Source organism: Lichenostomus cassidix, chromosome 2 (genome assembly GCF_008360975.1).
Source record: "Lichenostomus cassidix isolate B80296 chromosome 2, HeHo_3.0, whole genome shotgun sequence".
In the NCBI taxonomy this organism is placed as follows: domain Eukaryota; kingdom Metazoa; phylum Chordata; class Aves; order Passeriformes; family Meliphagidae; genus Lichenostomus; species Lichenostomus cassidix.
The window spans coordinates 75,241,457-75,262,983 of NC_139482.1; the positions used below are offsets into that span (position 1 = coordinate 75,241,457).

At 36.3% G+C, this 21,527-nt stretch overlaps 1 protein-coding gene across 1 annotated transcript in view; it reads left to right on the forward strand.

Moving 5' to 3' along the window:
• CDH12 (cadherin 12) overlaps positions 1-21,527 on the forward strand; it is a 335,414-nt gene that overhangs the window by 252,198 nt on the left and 61,689 nt on the right. The window contains exons 5-6 of the mRNA XM_085052104.1: positions 6,845-6,964; positions 13,622-13,789. Coding sequence (XP_084908230.1) covers positions 6,845-6,964; positions 13,622-13,789 — 288 coding nt within the window. The remainder of the gene's footprint in view (positions 1-6,844; positions 6,965-13,621; positions 13,790-21,527) is intronic.

Sequence of the window (21,527 nt, forward strand, 5' to 3'; positions counted from 1 at the left end):
GGTGTGGAGAATTACTTTGCTTGGCTAAAGATACCTGGGTGAACATAGACTTAAATTATTTATAAACAGATCTAATACCTAGTAAAAAATAGTGAAATAACCCAGCCTTCATATAGCAGTAGAACATCTACTGAGATTCAAAACCAGGTCCCTTTAGTAGAAATGAACTATGAATGACATTCATTTCACACTAATTTTTTCTTGTATCCTCTGTAAAGCTCGAGTTTTCTTATGACTACATTCTGAATAAATCATTTGACATTTGAAGAATTGATGTGTGAAACTCCAGCTCATGAAAACTTCAAACAGTGAAATAATGGAAGTAACACTGTGACTTGCTTTCTCTTGAGTTCTTTATGTGATGGCCACGTTTTCTGGCATACTTTCTTTTATTTTGGGGGCTGTCAGGAGGAGTGTAACAATTTCAAGGTCTTTGCCAAAAAAGTTCTTAGGAACACTTCCATGAGAAAAGTGAATGTTGTTTCTTGGATTGCTTACAAATTCTTTTGGTAGTACTCTTTCATCTGGCATGAGAAGGATCTATGTTGTTGAAAGTACATGCAGATGATATCAACAAGTGCTGCACAGGTAAATATCATGACAACCATCAGGTTGCATCAGGTTGGAATCAGTTCCAGTGTATCACTTTCCTTGCTCAACTTGAACTTAATACTTAGTCTTTTCTTTGAACATTTGCATCTGAAAAATACTTTGATCACACTGAAACAAGTTTACAGTTGTTAATCAATAAATTATTAACAACTCTTTGTGCTGTTATGCTAGGGCTGACTCATTTTTCCTCAGGCTTTTAAGATTTCAGTGCATTGAGTAGGGCTAAAATTTATTATTTTTCAATTCCATTCAAGAAGATATTTCCCAGGACACATCCAGTTTCCCACAGTGTTTTTGGAAAAGTTGTCTGGTTCAGATATAGCATTTGATATCATAAAGGTCCTTTCCTCTAATACAGCTTAAACCACCTCCCTGCAAAACATAAACTAAGGCAGCAAAAGCATGTTTTTATCAGCACAGAAATATCTATAGTAGGAGATTTGCCAGCACAGCTATCACGATTAGAGAGTTTACTAGTTATTTTTATCTCACCTATCCTAGTCATGAAGGTATACTGGCAGAGTTAAGTCCCTGTTGAGCCATGGCCTGAAAACTAATCAAGTTGTCAAGACGATGAAAGCAGAAGTCAAAGCTAAATTTTTTTATTTGCTAAATTTCATATATATGAGAGAAACTTCTGTCATATTGGTAAGACGAAAACAATCTTGAAAACAGAACTGAAAAATCACTCGCAGAAGGTGTATTTCTCAAGCAGATAGATATTAAGCTTAGTATTTGCTAATTGTCTCCTCTGCCATTCTCCTTATGCAGCAGTTCCAGCAGTTACTTTACCAGGCCACTCCTTTATGTGCATATTGGGTATAGACTATTAGCTGCTATTTCAAGCTCCTCATTTTCTTCAGAAGTGTAACCTCTGTAAACATTATCACAGCCTTGAGATTGTGTAAGCAGCTGAATGTATTTATAAATAAATGAATAGCCTAAATTAATAAAAATAAATAAATTAAATAAATATGCAATGAATAACAGGCATTATTAGCTTGGCCAGATGGAGTGGTTTAACTCTGGTTGACCCCAACAGATGATGGTACCAAAAAAAAAAAAAAAAAGAAAAAAAGGAAAGGGAAAAGAAAATAATTGCTTTGTTGATTTCTAAACTAAATAATTAGCTAAAACCCCCATGTTAGTAGGTTTCCCCTGTTTACCCTCATCCTCCATAAGGGAACTAGGGATGATCAGTCGGAAAAAAAAAGCCAGCTTCCATGCTCCCTGGATTGTTGCCAATGTAAATCAAATGTTATTCTAGACTTACTAGAAATATGCTTGATTATACACTAAATGCTGAGACTTGCAACATCTGCTTTTAGCTTACCAGCACAGCAAAACTATTAGCAAAAGCCTGCCATTCTTCATCAATTACAAAAGGAATAGCAGTATTGCTTTTGTGGCCATGGCTGTTTCTGACAGCTGAGAAAAATATATATGTTCAGGGTGATGTCTGGAATGCAAAACAGGAGAAAAGTATGCTCCCCTGATTTAGTCTAGTATTTGAGATATTGATGGAGCCAGCAAGCTTGTGTTATTATCAGGGCTGCACAGCCATGAATACATAAACTGGAAACTGACTTTTCCAGGTAAAATATGCCTTTCTCACATTACTTTTGTGGGAGTCAGCGTCCAGAGTATATATTCAAAACTTATTATTGGTAATTTTTCTATAAAAGATAAGCCCCAAAAGGGCAATGTCAGCATCTCTCTTTACAAATGCACATGTCTTCCCAGTACTGGAGCTTTGCTAAAACTACTAGTGGCAGGTCAGGGGAATATTTATTGAGACACAGAATCTCCTGATCTGAATTGCAATGTAGTGCTGCAGTGAGCCATAAATTCACTGTCTTTTTTTTCTTCAACTTAAAAAAACCCCATACCCACAACTATGAAATGTGTTGATTAGATTTTTACTTGAATTCTGATAAGAAGATGGATGCTGTTTGGGTTGCCATGGAGCTATTTTTAGAATTGTTAGAAAGAATATTGCACAAAGTAGTTCATTTCTATGCCAGCAGCTGTGCTCTTCCTCTTCCCTCCCCATAAAAATAAATTTTCATAATCATCTAATTTCTTTCAAAAGTACCAAATCATACATGTGGAAGGGGAGAGGCTGTGCAGCAAGATGATGACAGCTCTTCTGAATCTACAAGAAAACCATGTCTTCACTCACCATAAAGTAGATGAAACTACTTTGGTAGTCCAGTACAAAAAGTAATTCCATGAAAATTCATGTGCAAAAGTTAAATACTCATTTCCTACTCAAAAAAGACAGGAAAAAGGTGAACAAGAAAAATGGCAAAATCAGAGCCCTGAATTTCCAAAGGGAAGAGTTGAGGAAGGAATCTGCTTGACAGGATCCCATAGGAGCATTCAAAGTAGGGGTATCGTTGTTATTGGAGAAATTCAAAATTTGGCATGAGGGCCTGAGTCACCTTCTCCGACTGAATCTCTGATCTCTGCAGAGTGGAGAGAGGCTCCAGCTATAGCCCATGGAGCCCTTGAAGTCCTGCTGACGGGGTGATTTCAGCATCCCTTCCTTTTTCAATTAACTTTTAAAACTTACTGCTCCCACCCAGCCTTCTCTTGTTTCTTCAAACCCTCAAAGCAGGCCACCCTCGCTTTCTGTGCAAAACAATGCACTGCTACCACTTAACTGAATCTTGGCATTTGTAACCAAACTTAATGGGATTTGCAGGCATAGTGAAAGCTGTTCTTAATGAGAAAAGACATGACATATCAGCATCTCCTTTGTAGTTTGTCTTTGCAGTTCTAATGACTATGCATTATTTTTGTCAGGTGTTGTGTCTGAATAAGTCTGCTGTATTATTCTCATAGCATTGAATCATCTCATTTTTCTTTACAATGAAATAAACATTTCATCTAGTCCCAGTTGAGTTTTGTGTATTCTTTGTCATGATCTTCAGGTCAGCAAACTAAACATAAGAAACTCAGATTTCTTGCTTGATTACTTTGAAAGACAACAATAGCTCCACAGAGAGCAAGATACCCCACCTACACTCTGGTGAAGGTAAACTTGTTTCCAGGTTGAAGTAGTACAAAGGGTCAATATTTTAATATTTATGAGAAAAAAATCAGGAAATAAAATCAATTAATTAAACATTCTGTTTCAAAATTTGGGAGGGTCTAAACTTTATTTTTTCAAACAAACTTTGACTAGTCATTCATAACCAATTTGAAAATCTCAAACAGGGTATTAGAATATTTTGAAATTTCTTTCTAGTACTCCTTGGATAGGAAGAGATTTCATCAAGATTGTTCTTCTTTCAAAGAATTTTTTTTATTTTGGCAAAGTAGTATTTTTACCAATGAGAGACTGTTAAAAGAAAAATAGTAATTGTTCTAGAAGTCAAATCAATATTTCATAAACATTTCTGTTACAGAATAAACTTAGATGTCCTACAGTTCCTTCCAGTTATTTTGATATAAACTACAAGGCTTTTATTAATGTTATTTCTGTCAGTTTCACCAACAAGTTATAATCTTGTGCTCCAATCTATTTTCACTTTTTGATGAATCTCCTTTAGTTTTAGCCAGAGTAAAGTTCAGATAAGTATGTTTGCTGCGATTAAAACAATGTTTTATTGGGGTATGTTAGTCCTCAATACCACTTGTATTGGTTCAAAGAAAACACAGTCTTTAAAATTCCATACTATTTCTTGAGCTGTGTGAATTGTTTAACATTATTTTTTTCTCTTTTTAAAACACAAATAACTAAAGCACACCATTCAATTTTTCTGCATTTTATAATGCCTTACATCAAATATGTGTTTATTGTATATCAAAATTAAAAACATTTAAATGTTGACCATAATATAAGGTATTTCCAAAACCCAAATAATATTGTATCTTTTTTTTGGCCATTTCACTACTCCATGTAGTAATGTAAGTATATATTTTAATTAAAATGTCATGAACTATAGTTAATGTGATCCCTCATCACTACCTTTGTGCATTAAAGATTTACAGCTGTAGCGCCCTGCATTATTGCCTGGAAAAAAATAATTACATTTTAGAGCCTACTTGAAGAAACACATTGGTTTCTTGCTTTGCAATAAAATAGAAAGCTTGTTAGATACAAAGAGCAATGATTGATAATACTGAAAGGATGAGAAACCAATTTCAAAAAACCTATTTAGAACATTAAGTGTGCATTTAAATAAGTAAGTGACTGGAGGCATATAAAAAAAAAAAACAAAACAACCCAACATGCCAGACCTCTCACAAAAATGTAAGCTCTACATATTATATCTTAGCTGAATAAGATCTGATAGATGAGTTAATACAGCTGAAAATACTGTCAATGTAAAATGGATTATTTTTCATATTCAGCGCCTGCTATTTTTCAGTCTAAAATATGACTTTGCATGTCTTCCTTAATAAAACTTAGTTTGTAAATCAACACTTCTTCCTCCTTTTGTGTAATAAGGTTGGAGTACCTGGAGCATGTACCTAGGAATACACACACTAGTAATCAGTATGGGCAGGAATCATCAGGCACCTCGGTCTGTGGCAGAATTTTCAGGCGGTTTGATTGCCACTGCCTGCTTCCTTCACGTTGCAGAGTCACATTTTTGACTGAAAAGTTATAGATATGGGTTCAGCTGTTGTGCTTACTTTCATTCATTAACACATTATTTACTAATATTTTCTTTCTTTTAGAAGCTGATTTTACTGAAACTTGCCCTCAGCTTAAGAACATGATCAGCCCATTAACTGCAAAAGTGATTGCTAATCAAATAACACATTTCTGTGTTTTCTACAGGAGATAGAAAGAATATCTCTTGGGATACCTTTTCATTTTCCATTGCTCAATAAACAGTAACAAGAGAAGGCTGATGATGCCATCATGCAGAAATGTTTTTACAATGTTAGTACCAAACCCTTCAGCACCTCTGTCAGTCCTCATATGAAGAGACTACAGGGGCCAGGCACTGAACAATTAAGCCTCCAAACAATTAACCTCTTCTGTTACTTTCCTGCCTAAGTCTTAGGGCCTTTCATATGGAACATCTGAGAGTGAGGCACTCCAAGAACTAAACTTTGACAGGTCTATTAAGGTTCATTTCAGATTCTGAACATTCTTTAAAACTTGCCAATTTTCATTTCAGAAAAGTAGCAATCCTAAAGCTCTTGAAGTATTTATTCCATGAATATTCTTGAGAAAATGTCAAATGACCTCCAAATACTCAATGGTTCTTAAAACAGGAAGGGTGGAGATAATCCACGTCCCTGTGCTCTTTCTCATGTAGGCAACCTTCAGTCCAAATCAGCACTGCAAATTCCAACATTGAATTAAACAGAAGATCATAGGAAACAATTTTTCAAAGCTGATGGGAAAACCTAAAAATGTGGCAATTTGTTTTGGTAACGATTATAGTTTGAAAACTATTTTAATTATGGGGCAGTGAGGAAATGCAAGTAAATAGGTTAGAAACAAGCCAGAGGAACAAGACATTTCTGCAGACTTTTGTGATTTACAGTGACTTTTCTGCTTTCACGTGCATTTCTTTTGCTCCATTTGCCCCTTATAAGTTGGAATAGGTCTGGTCTATAGTTATGGCTGAAAACAGAGAGACAAGGAGAACTTCCTCCACAGTACTTCTATTTCTTACTGGGTTGTATTGGAAAGGCAAAGGTACTCAAGTTTGGATTTTGAAGACAACTACCTGAACTAAGCACCTAATTTCATTCTACAATTGGAATATTAATTCCACCTTTAGGAGACTGCAGTGCAGTTTTTTAATGTACTTAGAGCTTAGCTCACTTGGTCTTACTGAAGATTCAGGAGCTGATTGACCAAACACTTGTTTTAAAGGCAACTCCCATATTTTACTTTCATGGTTGTCTATTTTTTCACAAAGTTGTGGGGTATAATCCATTTTCAAAAATTAATATAGAGTTTTCCCAAACCTCCATCGTATATATTATATAAAAAGTTTTTACAAATAATGCATGCATCATAAACTATTTATAAGTATCTTCTGACAGTGGATTCCTTTCCCCTTCTTCCCCATTATGCCTCAGCTATTACCTAGATGTTTGCTAGCATGGAGATGAAGAACTAACTGTTTTATTCTCACCTTTATTTCCAGAGGAACAAGAGTTGCAACAGAATCCATTAGCAACCAGACTAATGTGCCTGAAATATCCCTGATCCCTGCTCTATGCCAAAAACGTGATTACCTGTGTTTCTTTGCAGGAGCATATGTGCTTCAAGTAAAGGCGACAGATGCTGATGATCCCACTTATGGAAACAGTGCTAGAGTGGTTTACAGCATTCTTCAGGGGCAACCATATTTCTCCATTGATCCCAAGACAGGTAAATAGTTTATCAGCAACAGTGGAAGAGTCAAACTTTGCTTTGTTGATTCATGTGGGAAATATCAATGAATAAATATGGACTTGGTTTATATGGCCAAAATCCAGGAGTGCAATTTTCCACGTGATTCAGTTTTGAGTATAGACTAGTTTTTATTAATTGCAATGTGTTGTAGAAACAAAAGGAACATGGTCCTCCAATCAGTCCTGGAATATCTAACTATGTCTACACTGAATGTTTATTTTTTCAATGCTTTACCATTTCTCTATAGATAAAACTTCATGTGCTACATGCATCCTGATTTTTTTTTTTTTTCTGATGATTGCACTTTGTAACTTTGGTCTTCTCAGCATTTTTACTTGCTGAACTTACAGTCAGAAATTCTCCAGCAATTATTGTTTTGCTATATTGAGCTAATTTGGGACTGTGGAACAGCTAATGATCTCCTCCTCTCCTCTTTTCCTGGGGCATGCTATCTTTGTCTGGGGTTACTGGATGTGTGAGCAGGAAAAGATAATATGTTTAAAGAGACAAGTATTTGGGAGGTTGGTAGACATGTTAATTGGGTGGCTTGTCCTATATTTCTAAATGTCATTCTTGATTCTATATTTAGTATTTTAGTTAAGGAAGTGATAACCTACATGGTGAATGACATAGACTGTGGCATCCTGAGTGTGTTTCAGTGAATGTTGTTTCAGTGAATGTTCAGCAAATAATTTTGCCTTCCAATGAAGCTGTACTTGAATGCTAGGTTCAGGACCTTTAGCCCTGATGGTGGAGCCTTGTAAGGCTGTTATCACACCATCTCCAATGGACACACTCCTTTGTTCCATGCTCCATTTAGCAGGAGATAATATGGCAATTTGCAGCAAGCAATTTTACTTTTCAAACTTAAATGGGACTTCTTCAGGTGTCTGGGGAAAATACTTTATACTTAATGCCTTTATACTTACTTTTTCATTTCGGTTTTGTAAAGAATGGGTGTGAATTCAATGGCAAGAAAAAACTTTACTGGAGCCAAAATTGGTGTTTTAGTACAAGTTTCACAAGAAAAAAAAAGTAGTTAGTGGTACTTGGAAGAAGAACTATTTTTCCCACGGCACTTTAAATGTCTGTGTCAGATGTTCTCATCTGTTACTCAGCAGTGAGTCAGCCTTAGGTGGTGACCTGTACCCTACTAGCCCTGGAACATCATACAAACCTGTTTATTATCTTTAATGACTTACTCATGTGCTAAAAGAATGGACACAGCTGTAGAGGAAGTTCGATGAAACCCAGTGTAGTTTTAAATCCTATACCGGAAAAAAGGCATATAGATTCATGCTTCTACAAGCATCAATAATATGCTGTAACCTGTCTTACGCTAGAAAGCTCACATTATGAGAGTTACTCATGGGTCTAGCAATGACTGTAGAGGTAAATCGTAAGTGAATAACACCGCACAGGATGGTGCTTCATGATTTGCTCTAAAATCCAGAAGTCTGGGGTAGTACTACAGATCTGGTCTTTCCAATTTCTTATTTTATAACTGACGAGTTTATACAGTAGTTTTTCACTGCAGAGTTTTGCTGCCAGAAATCTGCTCTGAGTGCTTTTGACAGGAAAGGGGAAGAAAGCCATTTGGTAATAAATGACAAACTCAGAACTGCAGGCAGATGAATAAGCATTTTTTGCGTTGTTGCTGGCTTGCGTTGCCCTCTCTCACATCCCAGTAACAATTTTGAGACACAAACTTATAGTTATTTAAAGAACCTAAGAACATCCATACTAAGTTTCTGCCCTGTATCTGGCTTGCAAAAATGATGGCTTGGCTCTACTGAATGATGAAGAATAATTGTGTAGTGATGCACTCCTGGAATACACTTCTAGTCTTCAAAGAACTTGTCCTTACTAAGCTCCTGGGTGACTAGTAGTGTCAAAGTAACTAAAATTCTAAAAGTACTTCTCCTTCACAGCTTTTCCACTTCCCAATATGTTTGACTTGTCCAGGAGTGCAGTATCTGTGTACGCACTGACTAGAAATTCCACAGCAAAAGTTTATTTGGTTAAAAGCCAGCTCATTTTTCCTCTATTTTTGAAAGAGGAGCATCTCTTAACTTGTTTTGTACCTTACACATTGCACAAGACACTGAACAGTTAATATCTATTTATAGTCTCCCTGAACCTCCTCTTTTCTAGATTGAAAATGTCTTTTAACAGAAGCCATTCCATAAAAATAATTATCCTTCTCCTCCTCGGGGTGGGAAAGTACACACAGTATTCAGGAAGGCAGCTGATATGGATGGGTGTATACAGTTGTTTAACCACAACACTTCTGTTCCCTCTTCCCCTCCAAACAGTTCCAAATATTGTTTGTTTCTTTAGCTTCTACCACACAGAAGTTGATATGTTTGTGGAAATGTCTGTTACTATCTCAAGATCTCGTTGCAAAGTAGTAACAGTGAGACCACTGACCGTGAATTTACATGTGAAATAAGGATTGTGCTTGTCGAGCACATGACTTTACACTTACTCCTTTCTCAAATCACTCCTAATAGGTGTTACACATTTACTCTGACATGAAACTAGTTCACTTAAATAGTTTTTAACCTCTGTGGGTCTGAATGTCATATCTTCCCCTTTTATTCCTTGTCTTTAGTGACCTCCTAACCTTTTTCCATCTTCTTGTTGGAGATAAGCAAATCATGTGGAAGTGGGACAGTTGCCTTTTATTGCTGTTCCAGGCAGGTTAAATGCAACATAGTAACTTCTGGAAAGCAACTGTTTGACAGGCACATTCTGAGGCTTCAAATCTTATATGTGGGGGTACTTTTAAATGCTATAAAATTACTCTTCTGATTTTAGTGTGAATTTTTTTTAACATGAGAACTTCTCTTAAAGCAGATGACCTCTCTTACCTATCCTATGTATTCTCTCTTCTCGTACGAAAATGTCCATTCCACCACTAAAATGTCCTTTCCACCCAATTTTCTGATGTGTTAATGAGGTCAATATTCTTCTTTAGGGTTAGATGTCTCCAGTTTTTGTTAGAATCGGGATTCTAGTCCATCTTTAGACTTCAGTTATATTATTGAAATCCAAATTGGTGCCAGCAGGAGTATTGATGTTAATATTTATTGAGGAGATTTTTTCTTGGAACCTGGATTTTCTCTTCCACAAAACTGAATGATCTCCTGCGGAATTACAGGTCAATAACTTTGAAAAGCAAATCTGGCCCAAGTCCCATATATACTATTTTCAGTTTTCAGCGATGTCATGGAGATCACACTTTTCTGCACATTTAATATTGATGACATCTGGAAATAGAAAAAGGAAAATCAAAGTTACTCAATTCTGGAGTTGAACAGTCTTTATTGAAAAATCTTAAGGTGGAAGGATTCACAAAAGCTCAAAACACCATTATATGCACATAAGGTTTCTACATTATAAAAACCGTTTGATTTAAATTTAGATATTCTTTGTGACACTGAAGTTGAAATACCAACATTTGTAGCCCTTTCCTTCCCATGAATTCTTACCTCTATCTTATTCTCCTGTTTTGCTGGTAAGACAACTCTAATTCTCATTTGTTCTGTCCATATGAACTGATATTTGAAGAAAAAAATATTTCTTGTAGTTTTGTCTAAGCCTTTGAAATAAAGTAGGCAGAAAGATGACAACTGCCCATGCATTCCTAGACATGAAAATTATTCCCATTGATTTTCTTTTTTTTTTTCCCTGAAGATGAAGTTTTTTCCCACAAAAATACATGGAATGACCGTACACTTCCAGACAGGAATAAACAGTGGGTGATTTGGAACTTTACTACAAGAGTGATAGCCCATTCTTCATTTTCTGAAAAACTCCTGGAACATTTCTGAAAAAGCTACTTAGTTGTACCCAGAATACTTATTTCAACCAGATAAACTGTATTTTCTCCTCACAACCCACTGTGTGCTCATGCTCAGTTTTTTCTGTAATATTTTTCTGTAATCTTTTTGGACTTCAGCAAAGCTTTTGATACTATCTCTCACAGGATCCTTCTGGAAAAAATGTCCATCACACATGTGAGCAACTGGCTCACAGGTCAGGCACAAAGTGTTACAGGGAATGGAGTGACATCAGAATGGCGACCTGACACTAGTGGGGTTCCATGGGGCTTCATCCTTGGCCCCGTGCTCTTCAACATCTTCAAAAATGACTTGCATGCAGGACTGCAAGGAGTACTATGTAAGTTTGCTGATGACACTAAACTGGGAGGAGCTATCAACTCCCTTGAGGGCAAGGAGGCTCTGCAGATTTTTGACAAAATAGAGAGCTGGGCAATCACCAAACATATGAAGTTTGACAAGGACAAGTACCAGATTCTGCAGCTGGAATGAGGCAACCCTGGTTTTGTATGGACTGGGAAATGAGGGGCTGGAAAACAGTGTTGTGGAAAGGGACCTGGTAGTCCTGGTCAGTGACGAGTTGAATCTGAGCCAGCAGTGCCCTGACAGCCAGGAGGGCCAAGTGTGTCCTGGGGTGCATCAGGCACAGCATTGCCAGCTGGGCAAGGGAGGGGATTGTCCTGCTCTGCTCTGCTCTGCTCTGCTCTGGGGCAGCCTCAAATCCAGTGCTGGGGACAGTGCTGGGTGCCACAATATAAAGAAGACATTAAACTATCAGGGAGCATCCAAAGAAGATGGTGAAGGGCCTCGAGGGGAAGCCATATGAGATGCACCTGAAGTCACTTGGTTTGTTCAGCCTGGAGGACACTGAGGGGAGACCTCACTGTGATCTTCAACATCCTCAAGAGGGAAAGAGAAGGGGTGGGTACTGATCTCTTCTCTCTCAGTGACAGAACTCAAGAAAATGTCATGAAGCTGAGGCAGGGGAGGTTTAGGTTTGATATCAGAGAAAGGTTTTTCACTGAGAGGGTGGATTGGCACTGGAACAGGCTTCCCTGGGGAAGTGGTAATAGCTCTAGCCTGATAGAGTTCAAGAAGCATTTAAACAAACACTCTCAAGCACATGGTGTGACTCTTGGGATGTCCTGAGCAGAGCCAGGAGTTGCACTAGATGATCCTGATGGGTCCCTTCCAACTGAGCATATTCTATGATTCTGTAATTCTATGCTATTTAATTTTGTTAGTATAATGCAGGAGGTCCTTCATTCTCACAGGTCATTTCTCCTTGGAGTGAATATACCAAGGATGTTGTAAAATATTTTGGAACATATTGTCGCCATAATGCCAAATAAACCATTAATTAACATTAAGAGATTTTAGAGGAAACCTAATAAAGTTCATCCCGTATGCAATTTTTTTTTTTTCTGAATCTCACCTGAATATGAATATTTTTTTTTGCAGCTTTATTATTCAAGTTTTTGGTTTGGAGCAAACTGTGTGCAGTATGGTATATGCCATCCTGAGACAGGAAAATGGTGATTCCTATTAATGTTGTCATTATCATCATGTTAAAGTGGAGAGAAAGGAAATTGTTATAGAGTTTGATTCAATGGAAATTTTAATAGGTGCCAGGAATAGCAGATTTAGGTCAAAGTTATTTCTAGACTCTGAAAAAGTATTACAAGCTAGTGGTTCCTATTGCAACTTGTTAAGACAGTAGTGGTTAGTTGCTAAAGATAAGAGTTGTCCTAAAGTTTGTTTCTTGCCATTCCAGACCCATTATAACACCAGGTAAAAAACCTGCTTTTAACATCAAATTGTTTAATACTAGAAAAAATACTTTCTAAACCAATAATAACAAGGAAAAATCATACTTACAGTTGGTTTATTTTTCAGTTTTGCATGTTTTCCACACCAATGTGCACCTAGGCATTTTCTGATAACTGTTGTTGAATATATAGCATTTTGCAATGCTATTCACACTTGTAAAATTTTGACAAAGACATGTATTTTCTCCTACATATTTAATTTAATGAAAAAGCCTTTAGTACCCCAAAACCTTACAGCTTTATACAACCTCATCAGCTAATTTGTGTGTTCAATAGTAACTCACCCTTTCTCTCCCCCTCTTTCTCTCTCCAAGTCTTCCTTTTATCCTATATATTCTTAACATATTAGAAGGGACATTACGGCATATCTACTTAGATATAAGCTGTGAAGACTAAAAGCCATTGGGGTAATGTCTTACTGTGATATTTAAATTATTTTTTAAAGGAAATTCCTCAAATTTTCACTTCACCTTTGTGCTATATCAAGAAAACTCTCTCAAGCAAAGGAAAAGTCTTCTAATAAAGACCTTCTTTTGTACAGAGGAATATTGTCTTGGCCTACATTTATTGGCAAGTGAATGGCTGGAAAAAATTGAAGATGCAGGCTCTGCAATGCAATGCCAACTCTTCCTACATATCCTGACCTTGTACAAGGCAGTGTTCCTCATCCCTGATGTGGCAAACCTATGATCACAACATTCACATCCTTAGTGGAAATGCATCATTCTCTTTCATCCATTCATGTCCTGATTGAAAAGACAAAACAGTCATTTTGAGTGGTTGAATAGCTGACAAACACACCTTAGAAAAGCCTGAGTGATTTACATGTTTCTGGGTGAACTCCTCTCATAAACCTGTTCAGAAGAATTCTGTTCAAGAAATCCAGTATTAAATTGTAAGAGTAGGCAATCACAGCCCTTTGTTTATTTGCTCCTTCTCTTTCCCATTTCTTCTCATAGGTGTCATAAGAACAGCTTTGCCAAATATGGACAGAGAAGTGAAAGAACAATATCAAGTTCTAATCCAAGCCAAGGACATGGGAGGACAGCTGGGAGGACTAGCTGGTACTACCACTGTAAACATTACTCTCACGGATGTCAACGACAACCCACCCAGATTTCCTAAGAGTATGTAGTATTCCAAAGCACTGATTTTCAAATAAGCATGACTGAAAGTATTCATTTGGAAAAGTTCTTTAGATAAAAAACTGAGATCCTGCAAGAAGAACAGTATATGATCAAAAATATCAGATATCCTGGGTTTTGGGTTTTTTTTTTTTTTAATACAAAGCTTAATTTAAAAGCATGAGTTGAATGTTTAAGAGGAAATATACTGTCATTCCACAAGACCAAACTGAGCCTAAGAGTTCATTTCATTTACACTATAAAAATTATTTGGGAAATACTAATTTGTAAAGGGAAACAGCATGGACCCCTTCAAATTACAAAAGGTTACAACCTCGGACTTCCAGGTACCAAAGGCAGAGCTAGCTAATGCTAAGTATTACTGTTATGATATTCAGGAACAGATTTTTATGTGTCTTGCCCCAGAAGATTATATCTGTCCTTGAAAATGCTTACAGCCTCAAAACAGTGATCATCCACTGATAATTTATTATGTTTCACAACAGTTAGTTTAAATGAAGCTTTTCAGAAGTATGCTAATTTAAAGAGTTTCACAGTCTGCGTATGATTAGGAGGATTGTCACTTGTCTCTATAAATTTACTGAAGTTCTGTATATTCCATACCTTCAAAATGCAGAAACTAATCAGGCATAAATCTTGATAACTATGCCAAAATAATTAGCTGCTAAAATTTGTTAGTAAGGCAAATTCATATTAGAATATATTGCATGAATCTGCAGTAAGATCATAGCAGCTTTTTACTTTACATCTCTTTCTTTTCTCATGAATTGAAATCCCAATATATGTATTATGAATGCTCCATAGGTACAAAACCGCATCTGCAACTGTGATGTTTCCTCTCATATAAAAATTCTTCTTCTTTTACTCAGTCTGAAAATGTATTGTGTTTCTGCAGGCATGTAAGAAAGATCATGCTAAGAGAAGGATCCATCTGGTCCTTCCTTCTCTCTGTTATATTCACATGTAGATGGTATTCATAAAACAGGCCAAGCAATACTTCATAAAACTTCCTCACTTTCTAATTATATTTAGTTCTAATGGTGTCTATTTAACCACCCTCAATGTATTTTTCTTGCAGCAAGTTGTCCTGTTGCTTTGAAATTTATGTAAAATTTCAGAGTCCCTGTCCTTTGTCAGAGGTATACAGATTTATCATATATCACACAACAAACAGCCTCCCCTCATTTGTTTTGAATCCATCCTTACGTAATTGCTTGGATGTTAACCTCTTCAAAGAATTCAGAAAGCACTGTAAAATATGAGCTTTATTTAGAGAAGCTGTGTTGATTTCTCTTTTTTCAATATGGGAAATTCTCTCTGAGTTCAGTAAATCTGCTCCTACTCTTTTGCCTGTACATGTCAGTCATATCCATCCTTCGCTCCCCTAGACTCCCTGGAGAACTTTTGGGGGAAAAAAATCAGTGTTATATTATACCTCCAAGCCTTCTTGTGCCACAGTGGTTTGAAGCAAAATATTGCACATCATAATAGTTCCCTTATTTCATTCTTCAGCCTCTTGGGCATGTAACAGCTAATCCAAATGATTTGTTACTGTTGTGTCTGTATGTTCCACAACTGCTTCTATAGCTAATTTAACCTTCTCCTGAGTCCCCTATAAAGTTCTAGGACAGAAAAAATCCCCAGTTTTTCTACAATAACAACAAAGGAAAAAAATGTAATAAGTTTTACATTTGTAATCTTATCTTCTCTGAGCACTCCTACATCTCAATTTTGGTCTAGCTTTACAGTTCTTCTCAGGCTTTTGCCTCCAGTTTTATTAAAAGACAATTATTATTAGCTTGTTTGCAGAGATTTATTCAAACTCATTTTTCATCTTCTTTATTGTGGTTTCATAGATAAAGCAGATTTTATGGTTCTTTCTATTGTCCTCCCTGAGACACAACTTCATTTTTTTGAAAGATGTGTTCTTGCTTTTATTGGCTATGTTGTTTGCCCTTATAGATTTGCTTTTTAATGGATATGTGCATTTGCTTTGGGTCTTCTAAATTATATCCCTAGACAGAATCCACACCACCCACAGTGATTTCAATGTCAGCTATCCCATTCACAATGCCTATAGTAATATATCTCAGTTTTATTTATTTCCACTTTCTTGTTATTATTATTTATTTAAGTGAACACAACCATCTTGTAATTTTGGCTTCTATTGCTCCTGCAAAAATATTGCATTTAAACCAATTACAGTGGCTGTAAAGCTAAGGAGCTTTTCCTGACTAGCTGATATTAATACTGTTCTCTTCTTTAAGTCTTAGTTGACAGAGGTTCCTTTAACAACCATCATTATTCCTCCACTGATAAAGTCTGCTGTGAGTTTCCTGTGTATTTTGCTCCTTGATACTATGCTGCCTGGCTGATTTTCTTCTTTTCCACATATATTGAACATGGGTATTATGCTGGTGTTCTTGTTTCGCATTAGGCATTAAAGTTACCTACGCTAGTTCCCATTTTAACCCTTGGCTTTATATTATGTCTCTCTTTCTCTTCTTTACTAGTCCCTATTTTGCTTCTGTATGAACTACCACTTCTGCATTTCCTCCTGGGCTATCATCTTTTTCTGTAGCATTCTCCAGTGCAGAATGCAGAATTCTCATCACTGCACCCTTTGACTGAACTGCATACCTTTGCATTTTTTAAAACTGCATTCTTTCCAACACCTGAAAATTCTCCTGAACCTTTCACTAGGTATCACATGGTCACAGAAAAGTTTTTAAACTTTCAGAAGCCTATTTTTATATGGCCAAAATGAATTTTACATTTTCCCTATTCTTTAACAAGTGCCCCAACATTCTGATATTGCGACTCACTTCTTTTCACCACTTTTTTCAGCCAGGTATTTAAAGTTTTGCCTTTCAGTGTTTTTCTCCTGATTGTACGTGGTGAGAGACTGTGCTACTGTCAATGTTCTTAAATTCAGGGTTCATTTGCTAGCCTAAATTTTAATCTTAAGGCTTCTTTATTTTGGCAGAGCTCACATGGTGTCTCCTTTAGTTTCATGACATGCTGTCAAAGCACTTGTAGGATGCTCCAAACCTGATCAATAACCAAATCATCCCAGAGAGCCTCTTTGTACCAGCAGTCCTGCTGTCTTTGTCCTCAGTGCTTGTTAAACTGCCCAGCCTTGCAGTCTGCTGCTTCCTTTCAGCTGGAACCCCTGCTGTTGGAAGGGGTTACCAGAGGAAATGATGTAACTTTCTGGAAACCCAAAACTCAGTATGTTGCCAAGCTTCATGTGCCCAGTGCTTATTCCCAATCTGGTTTCCAGTTGTATATTTTACTTCCTTTTCTGTTAGGGGCCTTAGTATTTTACATTTTATTATATGCTTTCATTTGCTGTGGTGGTACAAAAATCCACAAGTTTCACATAATGTCAGATGGTTTTCGTGACAAAGAGAAATCATGAAATATATCATCCTCTTTGAAGCAGATAGCCTCGAGGTCTCATTTAATGCATGAACTGCAGTTATGACATCTTTGCCCAATTGTTGCTATGAAGGAGCAAAAAACACACACACAAGAGACCAGGCTTGTCCTGTGCTTTGCATGCTAGTAAGGTTGAAAACCTTTTTGTTCTATTAAATCAACTGTCACAAAAGACAAATTACAGCAGTGAGTCTCAACAAAACAGAAGAGAATAAGATTGGAGGTTCGTGTTGATATTGAAAATAACAAACACTTAACATGGCTTACAAGCTAAAATGTCAATGTGGAGACTCCAGTGTATTGGAACAAACTTGGTCAAGCCTTTAATTTTTGCATGTGTTACAGGCACCAGTCTTGATCAATGGGGATTTACTTAGCCAACTCTGTTTTGTTAAGCAGTATGGGAGGTGATGTGTACTGTGCCTGAAATTCACAGAGACACAAGACTAATTATGGCTAAACAAGAGAACTAAGTGGAAAAAAAAAAGTAGAATATGAGTTATATTTCTGACATAGGAACTGTATTTTTCAGGGTTTTTTTCCCTGAAAATATTGCAATGATTCAGAGTAATTACCTGCCAGGAAATGGAGTTTGCCATTCTCTTGACTACCGTAGCTAAAAGGATATTCGTGAAGATTTTTAGTTTATGTGAAAAATAAGTCTTTAAAATTAGGTCTGTGTAGGTGCCACATTCAGGCCTGGCAAGAGGTCAGGACCCTTAAGTGTTGCTAGCAGTTGAGACCTACAGTATCCCATTACTCATGCTTGGTCAACAAAGGCAGGAAGTACAGACTGAAATAAAGGACTAAAGGTCCTTTAATGCAAACTGCTGCAAGGTTAATGTTTTTGCACCACATAATCAGGACCACAGTTTTGCAAAGGGCTTATTCCAGACCTATGCTATAGATTACCTAATCAAATAAGACAATAGTAAATTTCACAGGATAAAGTTTAAATTTATTTTCTGAACTTAGTAAAGCTGGAAAAAAAGAGATTTCACAGCAGACGTAGGAGAACATATATTATTCATATTTGGAAGAAGCTACATTGATAAATAATACATTAAAAGATTGCAAAAAAAAGGTATCACGGAACACCTTCATCTCATCGAGGGTCCTTTAAGGAGACAGGCAGGTTTGGATGGGTTATCAGCATCCAGTGATGAAAAAGCCCTGACTATCCTGCTGAACACAGAATTTTTTATTTAGAACCTGTGCTTTTGAATGTATTCAGTGGGGAACTCCCACCTTGCATGTCTCCTAGTAATGAGGAGTGTAACAGAGAGGAAACCCCTAAATGTATATTTCTGTCAGAGTTGTTTGACCTGCAGGTATCTATTGGCCCATATTTCAGAAAACTGACACTTCAGAAAATGGATATTTTCCTTAAACCTAGTAGGAAAAAAATTAATCTGTATTATTTTATTAGTAAAAATTTATTTCCAGAAGTGTTTTCTTTCTTCTCTGACTCTTCATTAGTACAGCAACTTTCTGCATTGCTCTGCATGTTTCATTGTTAAAGATAGAACTTTTTTGTAAATACTAAAATAAATATTTCATACCAAAGTTTGATTTTTACCAAAACCAAAGAAAGAAAAAGTAAAGCAAAGGCTGAAAAGGTAAGTAATTTTCCTATCATAACAACAATGTTCTCGTAATTGAAGAAAAATTTGGTATAATACAACATTGCCTTTGAACATAGAAAAGTGGACAAAAGCTGCACATATGTAGGCCTGCATGTTGGTCCAGAGGAAACTGATGGCCTTTCTCTCTCAGCTACTTAGGTACATGATAGCTGGCTAAGTAAAAAGATAGTTCAGCACATCCTTCCTAAAAGCTAATGGACTAACCCTTAACTCATCAGCAGTGGACCAGTCTGAGCAAGCTGCCAGGACAGCAGTGGCTTATTTCCAATTCTTAAAATAAGCTTCAAGAAAAAATGGATGGGTTATATTTACTTCAACATTTAAATGACAAAAACTGTATAATTAGTTGATATAAATTATGCTTTATGGAACCAAACCAATTAAGGGAAGTGGTGGATTCATATTTTGCAAGGTTATTGTGCTTCAGTTTCCCTGTCTCCTCCTTTTGTTCACTTCTGACAGAGTGTGAAAGCAATTTAGAGAAATAAAACCTTATATGCTGAGCAATAAAAGCAAACGTGAATCATTTTAGTCAAAGGAATTGTATGTCTTTTTATTTTAGTATGACATAAATATGCTTTTAGAGAATAAGGCCCTGACATAGAAGAAATGTGATTGAATTTTAAAATATATACAGTTTTTATTCTGATATTAGGAAATAAAAGACCATTTGAAGTTTCTAGTGAAGTCAGAGGTGTTTGGCTTATTTTTAAGTTGTGTATTTTTAAGGTGACACTCCCTGAATTTCCTTTTTTTTAATCAAAAGAACTATTTGGCTAAAGCTATGTTTTATCACATCATTTCCAGCTAACAGAAGTCAATTTTATGAGAGAATGATTAAAAGCTGTTTCTTATAGAAGGGAAATTAATTAAGGTTTGAACCCAATATTTGAATTTTGTCTACTTGTGCATGTCTTAGCTTTAAAAAAATGCATCTCTGATGGTCAGCAACCATTATCTAAGGGCTGCTTTTCAACCACGTTTAAAACGTTCAGAGAGCTGTAGAGCAATGCCTTGGCATCACCAGGACCTTTTTTGGTTTTTTGCTGTCATTGGTCTTTCCAAAAGCATCTCACTGAAATCCATCAAGATAGTTTGCATAAAAGAGCATGGCAAATTGCCAGAAATGCTAATACATTTGGAAGCAGAAACACAACTATTCATCTTTCTGCTAGTGACACCTTCAATAAAGCAAGGTTGAAGGATCATTGCTAGGGCCTTGCTCATCAGTCCATACTGTAGGAGTTTGCAGGTAATTGGATTTGGATTTCACGAGTGGGCAGTACAGTGCATTCCACAGAATATATTAAATCCTCCATTGCAGACAGCAGAGGAAACCATAACCTTAGAGAGCAAAGTTCACAAAATAGACAACTCAGAAACAAACCAAAAAAATCTTTCATTTATGCAATTTCAGGAATTTCATTGTAAGTAAAAAAGACCTTTATGATCACGAACTAGCCCTTTATTCTCTTAGTTATATAACCTTGGCATGGCACTTCAATGATCTATTAACTGGATGATCTATTATATAGATGTATTATATATTAGGAATAGGCTTTGCATATTATTACCCTTTAGATTGCACCTATTTTCCATGATTATTTATTGGTTCATAACTTGTTTTAATAGGTGTACTGTCAGGTACTACAATCTGTAAAAATATTTTTTAAAAAAGAACAACGAAGAGCTGAACCCAGAATAGCCTGCCTATATATATGCTTATGCATACACACTTTGTAGATCAAAAACTCTTATCAAAATCATTTTTTTATATATCACTGGAAGCTTAGTACATCACAAATTGCACAAACATTAATTACTTTAAGTTTTACTACAAAAGAGCTAGTCAGTTGTTAACTCAGTAAGTTAATGTGGCTGATTCCATTCAAGTGGCTTAGAACAAGTCTAGCTCAGATTATATTGCAAAATTGTTTCAGAAGCAGACTGCAAGCAAGAGGTCTTCTGGTCCACATGAGATAGAAAAGAAAATATTTTAGTCCATTGCTTTGGATGAGTGGCTTATTAGAGAGAAGTTCCTCAGATAATGGTATCTACTTTTAAAGATTTTGGAAGAGCACAACACAACTCCCACCCAGTAGTGCATTAGAAATCTACAGAAAAAGATTGTGTGATTAATAAATTATTCTGGTCACTAATCTGGAAAATTTAAATAATGAAAGCAGAGGTTTGATTTAAAAATAAGCAATGATGATTTATCCCCTCCTTACTTTGACAATTTGCTAGAAAACTTACTCAGGATTAAGGTTCTGATCTGCCTAATTAAGCATTTTAACAAGTTTCTGGGAAGTTATTCTACTCCCTCTAATTTAGATATGGAAGTATGCCTTCTCTCGGTATTTCTGTTAAAAGTAGTTGTGCTTTATATACAGCACTTGCATCTTCATTGGCTCTCAGAATGAAAATTAGTCCATCTTTCATTGATTAAAGAATTTGCCTGGCAGACAAGATGCCCTAATTCAGTTCCAGCAACTAATTATTTATTTTATACCAATTGGGAGACACTCGCACAGGACAGGTGGACAGATTCCTTGCAGACCAGCCTGCAGGCAGAGATTAGTTGGGAGACTGACCCAGAGCTTGCTTTGAATTAGAAAGGAAGGGAAGGTCAA